The sequence below is a fragment of the Acipenser ruthenus genome, chromosome 15, assembly GCF_902713425.1.
Source record: "Acipenser ruthenus chromosome 15, fAciRut3.2 maternal haplotype, whole genome shotgun sequence".
Classification (NCBI taxonomy): Eukaryota; Metazoa; Chordata; class Actinopteri; order Acipenseriformes; family Acipenseridae; genus Acipenser; species Acipenser ruthenus.
In genome coordinates, this window is record NC_081203.1 from 22107517 (window position 1) to 22120503 (window position 12987).

Here is a 12987-nt window from a genome sequence, read left to right on the forward strand (position 1 = left end):
CTGTCAGTTCCGATGCTGTGAGTTCCGGCTGCTCTACCTGTTCTTTATCATCGAGTTCACCATGGCCGCCTGTGCTCTGGCTCTGGCTGCCATGCTGTTCTACTGCCCTGCAGAGTCAGGTACCACGTGCCATTCATTACACTTGCTTTATTCCAATGCCACTAGCCTTGGGTCACAGCACATTATATAGACAGACAATCCTGTTTTTTAGAAGATTACCAGAAGCACTGTTATGTAACCTCATATTGGACCCCCTGAAGAAATATATGTATAAAAAGATGTTATTTTAAAAAGTCCCTCCACAGTAAAGCCCTACCAGACTGGGGAAATCTCTCATATACTCATGCTCTCCATCCTACAGTATAATACAAGATGCCCAATCCTTAATTACAGTCAGATTATCAATAGAATATATTATACTAGTAAGGATGTTAAAGTGACATCTGGCTCATACAGATGCACTTATTGAAAGTGTGAGGAATCATCTGGTAGTTTGCTGCATACTGTATGCAAAAAACTAAAACTTTTATCACATATCACCTTAAATGTATTTCAGCAATAGTTATAGGCTAATTGATTTAGGCTCACCCATAACACCCACTCATGAATTCCAATGTAAAAGACTTTGGGCTATAGAGCTTTTACACGTATAGTAAGCTGTTGTAGAGAAATCTTATTGTAATATATTTCTTTTGTGTTCATGCAAAACAACAACAAAAAACGTTGAATTGTAAACACCAAGGAGAACGTGATTATGGAACACTGTACAGTAGCTTCTAGTATTGTGCCAATCTGTTTGGTACCTTCATGTTTCAGAATCCAACAACCCACATACCAACTTCTCAGTGCTGCTCCAGAAGCTTCTAGAAGCCCAGGAGAGGAAGAGGATCTCTCAGCACCTGGTACTTTGAAACTCCCTTTGCTAGCACTATAGAAATGAATTCTCAGTTCCTTCAAAGCAGAGTGAAGCCATTTTGATAGTCATCTGCCATGTTTAGGGTGTCAAGTTTCAGTTTAGTTTACTTTTTAAATGTTTAGCCATTCAATACTGAACTAAACATCTATACTTCATTCAGTATGCCACTCACTTGCTTTGTGTTTACTTGACTAGTTTATTCCACTACACACTGTGTTGCTTTCTAAATGGGGAGCACTGTTTTTGCAAAGTAGTTTAATTACCTTTTTTATGTTTTATTAAGTTGGTCCCAAGCAAGGGCTTTTTTTGTGAATTTCACAAAATCAATAAATGTTAAATGTAAATGGTACAGTTTAGCATACAAGTTTACAAATATTTGCAAATGTAGAATGTCACTACTGAACTCAACAGAATCCTTTTATCCATTTATTAGAATCAGCAACATTAATCACTGCTCCATATCGTGTGCAGAAAGTAGTATAGACAATGTTGCAGGGGAACTAATTAATGGCTACACTCAGGTGTACCAGCTGCACTTAGAGAGAAGGCTTGTTTGAGAGCTCTGTAGAGCCACAGGGGTGCTTTTACCTTCTGAGTTCCTGAGAGAAAAACATTTGTTGATACTACTGTGGTATTTTGTACCAAGTTGTGCATTAAGGACAACTTCTGAATAAATACAAAGAGCATAAGTGAGGTTTTGAACAGACAACATTTTAACTATGGATCACCGGAGAGGCAGCCTGTCCCGTGTCCTCTCATCCAGAAGAGGCACAAGTGGTGAAGGATGGCAGCTTCTGTCAAATGCAATCTCTGCATTAGCACTTTGAAACAAGGTCAGTCTTCAACTTGAGAGATATGCCTGTTTTTTTTGTTAAAATGAAACACTTTTTTCCCTAGTGATTGTGAATGCTTACCACACAATCGACAAAGCAGGTAAGTTCATTCAATCAGAACTAGCCTGGAATATTATGTTTCCACAAACTTTTACACATCTATTTATGTGGACATAACTTTTACGACAAATGAAGAACATAAGCCGGTAAAAGAACAGCACTTGCAGGACAGGTGTCAGTTACAGAAAGTGGTTTTTGCTATTTAATTAATAAATCTTACCTCTCGTACAGTTTCATTCACAATATAGGTCTCAAACATGCATTTTCTTTTTAAAACATGACCTCTTTTACTACGCTAAGTAAACGACAGTTCTTGCATTGTTTTCCAGAAAGTCTGTTACTGCTTTACTTTCTAAGTCATTTCACCCCAACAGTGTCTTCGGGGTTAATCATCTTAGTGGCTGCAAAGCATGTCAGGCATCAGGGGAATTACCAACAAGAAGGCCCTGAATGGGTAGGGCACTTTCACTGTCCAGGTGAATTGACCAAGGAAGTGTAAGACATTCTGAAAGGAAGGCTTGCAAACAGACAATTCTTTAACCTGGTGTAGAACCAAGTATAAGGTAGTCTCAGGGCCTTATTGACTATTAATGGGTGTTTCCACCTTGTCAGGTTCCTTTCTCTCTCTTTTTTGAGGTCAGTCTTAATGGTCAGGGCCTCTTGTTCTTGTGGGTTTTCTCTGAAAACAAATTCCCAATAGGAAGCACTCAAAACATTTGAAACAGCTGTCCAAAAAGAATTGGGTTTTAAAATCAAACTATCATTTGCATTATTTGTTTATTTAGCAGACACCTTTATCCAAGGTGACTTACAGAGACTAGGGTGTGTGAACTATGCATCAGCTGCAGAGTCACTTACAATTACATCTCACCCGAAAGACAGAGCACAAGGAGGTTAAGTGACTTGCTCAGGGTCACACAATGAGTCAATGGCTGAGGTGGATTTGAACCGGGGACCTCCTGGTTACAAGCCCTTTTCTTTAACCACTGGACCACACAGCATGATGAATGTTATTTTCAAACCCTAGAATTTCAGACATAAATGGAAATTGACAATGCAATAAAGGTAGATTTAGCTTTGTGAGCTTAATTGTAATGCCACGGGAACCAGGCAAGTCACTACAAAAAACAAAAACATCTCTGTCCAATCTATCTTAATAGAAAAACAGGAAAGATGGCACATAATGATATTGGGTGACTGCATCACTGTAACATATAATTTCAAGCTTCATTTCTCTGAAATTTAAGCACTCATCTACTAAAGTGTTTCAGCAGGGATTCTGTGAAACTGCAATTGCAGATTAAATAAGATAATTTTACACGCATACAGCAGAAAGGTAATTTACAAGGAGGCTAGCCTGCAGTAGAAATGATTACCATTGAGTCATTTATTGTTTTTTCTTAGGCAATGAAAGAGAAAACAACAGAAGATGAGGAGGCTACCTACCCACACCATTTCAGAGGCTCCAACAACATGTTGAAACTGCTGGTGACGGAAGCGTCTACCAAAAACTCTTTAAATGTCTATATAACTAACACCAGCAAGCACAATGAGATAGGACACAAACACAGGGTTCTCCCCAACAATTAAAACCATCACAATTGACTTACACAGCTCTGTAGCAGCATTGACAATATGAACAATCTGTAACCCAACACATGTATATGTAATACTGTAAGAGTGTCATACAGATAGATTTATGCAGTTTATTCCATACATCTCTAGATTCTGATACCATAAAAGCTTGATTATCCAAACCCTGTTGCCCAACGCCTCTGTTATCCGAACAGCCCCTTGGTAACCTGGCTTGTAGTGTGCTGTGCTTTCCCCATTGTCATAGAAAATGCACTATCCAGCCCTTCATCCCCTGGTACTTACAGAACAGTTCACTACAGTATTTTGTATATTTACTTGATAAAAGGGCTGGATTATATCTTTGATTAGGAAAGTCATATAAACAAATTCACAGTTGCAATTCGATTTTCCGAACACCCGCTGATCCCAATTAGTTTAGATGATATAGAGATCTTACTGTACTCTCAATAATGGTTCACAGAAGGGGCTTAACAGAAGGTAACCATTGTTTAATTGTAGTGCTTTTTTGGAGACTCTGCAACTGAATTCAGTATTTCTGTCTCAAAATGCTTTGAGGCATCACATTTATTTGAGTTATTCTTGAATAAAGACTTAGAATGAAAAGGATTTTTTTCTTTGCATAATTCATTGAATTGAATATAAATTAGGTGCGAGTTTGATTGCTTGGATAAATATGTGTTACTCGTAGAAATCTTTACATTTAGTTTGCAGCACTTGATTTCATTCATTTGTAAAGCAATTGGTAGAATAATAATAATAATAATAATAATAATAATAATAATAATAATACATCCAGGAATAAAGTAATTGTAGCTAACAACTGAATTCCATGAATCATACCCATTTTGCACATCTATTCATGAAATAGGTCACCAATGTGCAGTTTGTAAAGTAACGCATAGTATAGAAAACATGTATTTTCATTTTAAAACATAATATCTGATATACACTTGGTTAAAAAAAAAAAAATCTCAGTTTGCAAGCCATGCCTTACAGGAAGTCTGTTACTTCTTTACTTCTTTGGCCATTTTATCCCAACAGTGTCTTCTGGGTCAAAGTATGTTACTGGCCGAACGCAGGTCAGTCAATAGGGGAAGGAGCTAATTGGACGTTGACAGGAGAGAAGGAAGTGTAGGAGTGGAGACAATTTAACCCTCCAGGTGACGTAACCCAGGAAGTGCACAGAAATTAAATGTTTGTGGTCCTGAAGCCCAATTCAATTAACATTTTAGCTGAGAAAAATAGTTTTTTCAGGAAAATACAATTCATGAAATAAACAGTGCATTTTTTGTAACTGTTATTGTGTTGAATGAAACGAAAGTAAATGTCTCTCCCACCCCTCTCCCTCCCTCTACAATTGGGGATATGTTGGTTATTTGTTAATTTGCAGGTATTTCAATTGCAACACAATAGATGGAAAGTTGCTGCTGCTTCCTGGTAACTAATCAGTTCATGGTTTATCATCAGACCTACAGAAAGGTACCAGAATGTATCTATAGCAATAAGCATTTACATAATCTATCTATACAAAAAGTGAAGATCCAAACAATTCTCAGTATAATAAAAGGGGGCTGGTGTTCATAAAGCTAAAATATATTTTAAAGCACTGGTTAGCATTCCTTTAAGCCAACAGGCAATACACAAAACCAGACTTAAGTGTAATATTGTTGTAGCTACTGCACTATAATAATATTAATACACTTTTACTGCCACATTTGAGTCTTGGATCTACCAACAGCAATGCAAACAACATGCAGTAAGGCTGTCTGCATGGAGGGGTAATGCTTGTATTCTATGGCTCATTCCATTAGTCAGAGGATTACTGTCTTATGCTCACCATGCAGTGTTACAGGTAACATACATTCAGCTCGACTCAAGTGTTTGGTTATTATTGTTGGCAAGCTCCCCAAGCATTTCATTTCTTCTTCTGTTTTCTCGGTGGTTGGTAACTGACTGTTCGATGCTCTTTTCTGTCACATTCATCATGTCCTACCCTGCATTAAAACAACATGTTAATTAGGTAGGTAGCTGAAAGAAAGATATAGTCTGAACTGTAGATTATATAAGAATGATATATTCTGGTTCTGGGAGTAAAGGTTATCGTCTTTCGGGGTGGATTTGAATTTACCAAAAGATACATCACTGACATGTTCTTTTATGAAATCTGAATACAACTAAAGAGACTTAATGATCTAATAGACAGACATTTCATCTACTCATACATTACAAATAGATGTTCACAATGCCTCTCAATTATGACATATAAAGACAGTAACAAATATGTTTGTCTACACAGTTTCTTTTTACTACTGCTAGGTCTAGTGATGGAGTGGTTAAAGTCTTGGATAACCTACGCACGCTTTCATCATTTTCTCAATATTTGTATTTTGTCAGTACTAGGTACACGGTTGTACTTTTTTCACATAGGTACAGGGATGCTTTTTAATGATTCGGATACCTGAAACATCTTTGGCAGAAGAGGTCCCCATCACAGCTGTGGCAGCGTAGTGTGGCGTCACTGTTACAGATACAGCACCAGGGCAATTCTTCTTCATCGCTGTCTGGCTCCCGGGGAACAGTGACAGGCTTCTGAGTCACTGCTGGAGGTGCAGCAGAAGGCATCTACAAAAATACATGGGCATTGTAATACGTTTAATACAACACATTAGCGACGATTGAGGATATTCATATATAAATAAAACATTGGCTATATTGCAATATGACATTGAAAAAGAACAAGAAGAACAAGTTGATGATGACATTTATCAACAGTGTTAAATAATAGCATATAATACAAATTAGCATTGAAATGTCATTAATCAATTTGGTAAGCCATTCTCCAGATAGATACAAAAACGTAAGTGTGACGTGCAGGTGGATGGATGATAGAGACAAGACACCTCCATATATCCTCAGACTCTGATATTCTCAATAACTTTTGCTAAAATAATATCAATACCAAGTTTCATGACAATTGGATAAGCGGTTCTCAAGAAATGTATTTGCTTACGATTGTAAGTCGCCCTGGATAAGGGCGTCTGCTAAGAAATAAATAATAATAATAATAATAATAATAATAATAATAATAATATATGTAGAAATGCATAAAGTGTGACATACGTGCCGTACAACTGACTTCACTATATCCCCTTCGTAGGGGATTTCATTGCCAGCGGGGGCCATTAATAGCTAGAATAAATCATTGACTGTAAAAAAAGGTTTTACAAGATTAGTGGCCAGTTTGATTGGCTACAGAGCTGAAGACAGGTTGCTTGGCAGACATGACTAGTTGCTTGCAACAAGCAAATGGTGTCACATGCAACTATATTTCTCTGTGCAACCCCATGTTATGGGTATTGTGTCATTACCTGTTTGGTTTTCCCTGCTTGCTTCATCGTGTTTGATGGTCTGGTCAACTCAGGTGGAATGTTATAGCCACTAGCTTCATCTATAGCTGCTTCTTCAGACAGCTTTGAAAAGAAAATGAAGCACATCATTTCAAAGTTTTTAAAAAACAGCAAAACATTAAGTGACTAAATGGCTTGCATGTAAAAGCATACCAATTACTTAATTCTGTATGTCCTATTGCTATATATATAATTTAACACATGTTAATGGCTTGTGAAAATGTTGTGAATGAGAGACAAATTTATTTTTAAGACATAAGAAAATCTGCATAAAGCTGATAATAGCACAGTGCTGCCACCTTGTGTGTCGAATTAAGAATATTATTTTTACGGTATGCTCAGAGATGTCGAATAACCAGCGGGTCTATGTATGTATGTATGTATGTATGTATAATAGCGTTTATGAAATCCAACACTTGAAATCTTTAACAATACATCTTCAGCGTAAAGCAAATACATTACAGACCTGCTTTAAAATTCTTTGTACAGACTCCTCCTCAGTTTCTTCATCACTCTCTGGCTGTTTGTAATTCTCTGCAGTTACTAAGACAATGTGACACAAAAACAAAGGCAGTGGTTGAAACGGGAGGCTGATTTCATTTTTTTTATGCTATTGCAACTTGAATAATTAAAATATTAATTATTGGCATGTATTGTTGCATGTACCAATTATAAAATTGGTAAAAAAAAATCTACAAATATAACTTATGTTATTGAAACTTAAACATTAACACCACTACTATCATTTTCAAGCAAATCACAATTTTTTATTCCCAAAATCTCTTTCCACAATTTTTATGAATTCTGTTGTAGATCGTCCAGTTTTCCACTGTTTTTTGTTTTTATTTTATATACTTTGGTGAAGCTCTTTTACCCTGCTGCCATACCACAGATTTACTTCCCCCACATAGCAGCAGCAGCAGCAGCAGCAGCACCCCACCTGAGCTTTACTCTGACTGCTGCACACAGGACCTTCCTTCCCTTAATGACTGACATGCTTATAGCCAGTCACATGCTATGTAAGTAAAGCAGTAACAGGTTTCCTGAACGTTTGAGACTTTTATAGTGAATAAAAGGGCATGACAGGGAAGATTTAGGAAATTATTTTGTTAGGCGACATGAGTGGTGGCACATTACTGGGTCACATGGGAGTCACTCACTCTTGTCAGAGTCCTCTCCTTTGAGAGCAGCCAGCCTCTTTGCCATCTGCAGGACTTGTTCCTGGCAGATGTTGTCCTGTTTCAGCTCTGCCATGGCCTCCTCCAGCAGTCTGCTCTTCTCTGCCTCCAGCTGCTTCACATTCTCCTGCAGGTCGTCAAGGTTCCCATACAGAGTGCTCTCCCCCTTGTTTAGGTTGTTCAGAGGGACATCTGTGTATGGAAACACACATGGTCAATGTGAAGAATCTAAAAGTAGCATATCGCAGGAAGTGTATTCATTAAATAATTCACAAATATGATTTTCTGAGGTTTGTGGTTTGAAGAAAAATGTAAGAAAGCATTAAACTACAGTTGAAATATGCAGTACAAGAATGTAGCACTCCTCTTATCCTGTCCCCTCCCAAACTCACTACCATTTTCAGATACAGAAAGAAAGTTAGGGATCAGCTGGTCCCAAACTTTGTTTGTTGTTGGTACTGAGGTAGTAGTACAAGCTAGTACTTAACTTAGTACAGACCTAAGGTTTAAATTCATTGTTTTTTGCAACTGACCAACAGACACCATGTATGTGCTGGAAAATCTGTGCTGTGACTAGTATTTGTTTTGAGTTTTTCTTTAAATTAAAATTGTTTATCATATTACTAAGGGTCATGATCACACACAAAAAGACCTGTGATATTCTGGGGAGAGAAACAGTCTCAATAAAGATTGTCTGTTTTAGGGAACAGCCTGACAGAGGGCTGTATTTTTCAGAACAAAGCCAGATCATTAAAGAATCCACACAAATGAAACAGATTTGCATTTAATTTAGTGCTGCATCAAAAACTTTTAAAAATATTTGGTTTTTGTACAGGGTGTGTCTACCTTTTATTCCACTGTATGATCAGGACCCGGTCTGCTTAATTGTATTGTATCCCCTCATTTATTTTAGCAAACTCTGCTATAAAAATATGCTGAGCAGTTGCCATTTCCATTTTCAAATAAGTATTGAATAACAATAAGAAGTAACCATATGTATTTCTATTGCTTTATGATACACCAAATAAAAAAAAGAAAATAAAACACTTAAAATTAAGCTGAGCTTTGTGATCCAAAGCAAATTCAAAGTGCCAATCATACCTTCTGTGTCTGGCTGTGGTGCAAATGTATTATCTATTGCCACCTCTTCAGACAGCTGGGTTAACAAATCATTGGCTTTTTCAGTCTGCGATCTTGAGTCCGGAGGCTGGTGTATCTGCAAAGCATTTGAAAAGAAGTGCCCAAAAACGGTTTAGCATTAATTCAACGTATTTATATGAACCATGTCTAATGAGAGTTCCTATGAGTCGTGTGTGTGTGTGTGTGTGTGTGTGTGTGTGTCTGTGTGGGAATTATGTAGTGTTCATGTCAAAATATAAGAACATTTCACCATAAGGATACAGTAGCAGCAACTATACATAAAAATAGTGGAGGTAAAATAGTTAAATAGGTTGTTGAGTTGCCACATGTATTTGGTTATTTCTGGTGCTCTATTTGTGAACGGACTGTTTTGTACCACTTTGCTGTTTGTGCACTGTATTTTAAAACTGCTTGGATTTTTTGTTAAAAATTATTTTATTATGTTGTAAAATGCCATTTATATGTTAATAGTTGCAGCCACAACTGCACTTCCGTCCATCTGAAACCACACACTTCACAATCACATCATTTGTGATTATTCGATTACCAGTTTCTGAGGTCGACTATCTCTTTACTGTTCAACTATTCGGTGCTAGCCCTAGTATCAACCGTAACGAATGACGTTTAAAGTGCGGTATACTACTAGAATCAAACATATAAACAAATATTTTTCCCCCTTGTTTTATGATTCTGAATCATACTTTATATAATGGGTATATATAAGAGGTCTCAGAAATCTATGATCACTGAAGCACTGTGTGACTCACGGCTTTGGGGGTCTGGGATGGTGGGGCCCTCCCCTGTAGAGCAGCCAGCCTGTTCTCCATCTCGGAGGCAGAGGGGACGGGCTGGGCTGGGTCCACCTTCAGGGCCGCCAGGCGGGACTCAATTTCTTTCTCCGAGGGGATTGTCTCTGATTATAGAATCACAAATGGCACATAGATTCAACCTGACATATATTAATAATAGTAAAAATGTACCATTTAGTTCAATACCATTCAATGCATTTGCCATATGATTACTGCAATTAAAAGGAGGATCTTTAAAACATCGGAAATACTGATGGACCAGCTACATTACTACTGTATCTCACACCGAACAGCGAGGTGGAAGAAAACATGAGCACTATTATATAAAGGATAAGACGGCCAACTCATGAAGCCTCCCCTTTAAATCAATACATTGAGGAATGAACTCACTGGGTTTGGTATCGGCCTTCAGTCTCTCCAGTCTTTCTGCAATGGCCCGATCCTCCTTGCTCAGCCCACGGTACAGGGAGTGGTCTTGAACAGGAATGCGGGTCCCGTGCTGTGATGGTGCCCCCTGCTGGCTCTGCCTGGCCTCCAGAGCTGCCACACGCCTAAAACAACACCATTGGAAACATTCACTGAGCTTACAGTCCAGTGCATAATAGATCATGATCCAGTACCATGATCGGACACCCCTGAGCTAAAGCATGTATTCATAGACATAGTATATTAGTTAAATCTACTCAGTGACTGATGAATGAAACACAGAGCTTACTGGTACTCTCAGTCAATCCCTACACAGCTTTGTTATGTATGAAGTTAAATATTAAAGCAGAATGGTGTAAAATCGATTGCTTTATTTACCAGTAATTGTTTTACTCACTTTTTGTAGTTCTCAGGAGGAGACCACTTTGCGTCATTGTTCTGGGTTCCTCGACTGCAGGAAATGAAAGTAGATCAGTCACTTTCATATTTATGGATAATTTCCCTCTTATCTTGTGTGGGACTCTAGAAAACATTACTGGCACACCAGAGCAGACCACCTGTACCTCCTGCAACACCATTGTATCAGAACATGACTGAGTAAAGTAAGTGTCACAGTTATTTGTTTTTACTATGTCTGGTAGGTATGAAAGTTACTGTACAAAGGTTTCTTTGACAGTGCTCCCAGGAGGCACCTAGTAAACTACAAAGCTCAGGTGATTAGGTGTTATCCTTTGTGACAATAATTTCAAATAAATTAATAAAATCTGCTAATGCAAGAAGGAGTAAAAACTGGATACTTTCATTGTACTTTTTTCTCACCTCCCAAACCTGTTTGCAGCAGCATACACTTTATCATTTAAAAACAAAACTGCCTAGTAAAGCCTACAAAACACCCTACAATCATCCTGATGTTTTTATGTCCAGTTTCTGCCTTGTGGAATAACCCATTTACACATGTGTAACATATTGATAGAGGAAGGGTCACTGATACTCACCCAGTCAGGTTTCCATGACACCGTTTGCAGACCTTCTGTTGTGTGTTCCCGCATCGGGGCACCACAGCACTGTAACCAAGGCATCCCGAGCAATAGGAGTGGCCACAGTTCTTACAACCCAGCTAGGAGAAAGAGATCATATCATGAAATATATTAGCCTAATCAACCAGTTGGGTTGGCTACTAGGTTAAATAAAAGACTTGCCCCACTTAGGTGCTATTGAGAACTAATACAGACACTGAAGGTGTCAGGCTAAACTTTAAACAAATTAAATAGCACCTTCCCTGGGATTGTTAATATTTTTTTTACAGGCAAAATCACTTCAAGAGACTTGCTTGCACTCCTAAGAGATGCTGTTTTATAATCTTGGTCCACAAAGCCGTTTTATCAGTGGCGGTATTTAGATACGCCATCATTTAAATCATGTCAATTAATAAAAGGATACTGTAGCTCTAGTTCTCACGTTAGGTTACATTGCCTTCTTTTACCGGTATTCAGAAAGCGGTCATATTGCGAACTCCGAGGTTCACATAAAAAAAGACATTGTAGCCCACCTTTATATAAATGTAATTGCAACCAAGCAGCTAAAATACATTGCAGTGGTTTATTGTTAAGCACTTAAATGCTTTGGAAGCTTGTATTACTAATTTATAAAACCTGCCACTTGGAATACGACACTGAACGTTAAAACACATGTAAACCTTCCATTTGTGTTTCTAACTTGATATTAACAAACTTACTGAACACAGTAAATGTCATTACCTCTTTTTTGAAGAGAGTAAATTTTGAAGCGCAGCTGTTACATCTTCTATCCATCATGCCAAATAAAAATTGCCTTTTTTAAAAAAAATGTTATCACAGTGAACTGAATAAAAATGTAACAACAGCGTGAAAGAAAGTGTGCACATTGATTTATTCAAAACACTATTGTAAGATTTTTAAATCTCAAATCCAATATCGACTGCACTCATTTAATTTATTTGTAGTCGTTTAAATTAGGACCCCTCCAATAATATCTATACTATTGTAAAGTTTTTATTTTATTATTATTTTTTTTTACAGATAAATATTTAGCATACATACAGTATCATATTTTTAGTAGCGATGGTTTGATTCGATATTTCTTATGACATGCTTTATTTTCTCGTTATTAATCGAACGAAGAGCGAGATGAAAAGATTACTTGTAACTAGCTATACATTTTCATATTTATTAGTAAATTTCTTAAAATCTACAAAGTAAAACTTGCTCCTTGATGAACGAGAAAAAACTATACAAAACCAGGAAGTTTTGTTTAGTTACAGCGGTGCATGCTGGTCGTGGTAGTTCCTTGGCTCATTACCAGATATGAAACGGTTATTTAAAAACATATATACATATATAATAACATACAGAAAAAAGTCCCATTATTTAACAAGATGCTTATATATTTACATAAGAAAATGTTCTTTTATCAGATTCAGTGAATCTTAATTTATCGAAAGCTTGCTGCCGAACTACATTTCCCAGACTTCTGAGCAAGGCCGAATCAATATTTTATGCTTTCATTTTTAATCATAAGAAACAATAAATAAAGTGTAAAAAACGTAACTTTAAACATACAAAATAAAAGTATATATAATATTTA

The 12987-nt window shown here is 37.1% G+C and overlaps 1 protein-coding gene across 1 annotated transcript; it reads right to left on the reverse strand.

The window, feature by feature from the left end:
• Positions 1–1984: 1984 nt before the first annotated feature.
• Positions 1985–12868, reverse strand: LOC117421863 (abscission/NoCut checkpoint regulator-like). The gene is made up of 12 exons (XM_034036312.3): positions 12444–12868; positions 12123–12195; positions 11361–11482; positions 10763–10816; positions 10330–10490; positions 9898–10043; positions 9092–9206; positions 7973–8182; positions 7279–7355; positions 6774–6875; positions 5864–6027; positions 1985–5399 (listed from the first exon to the last, which is right to left on the reverse strand). The coding sequence occupies exons 1-12, from the start codon at positions 12449–12451 to the stop codon at positions 5321–5323; spliced, it is 1311 nt and encodes a 436-aa protein (XP_033892203.3). The 5' UTR covers positions 12452–12868; the 3' UTR covers positions 1985–5320.
• Between the last annotated feature and the right edge of the window lie 119 nt (positions 12869–12987).

Coding starts and splice junctions, on each gene's coding strand:
- LOC117421863 (XM_034036312.3), bottom strand. Junction 10,044..10,329: donor GAAGGCCGATACCAAACCCA/GTGAGTTCATTC, acceptor TTCTATAATCAG/AGACAATCCCCTCGGAGAAA. Junction 8,183..9,091: donor ACCACAGCCAGACACAGAAG/GTATGATTGGCA, acceptor TTCCATACACAG/ATGTCCCTCTGAACAACCTA.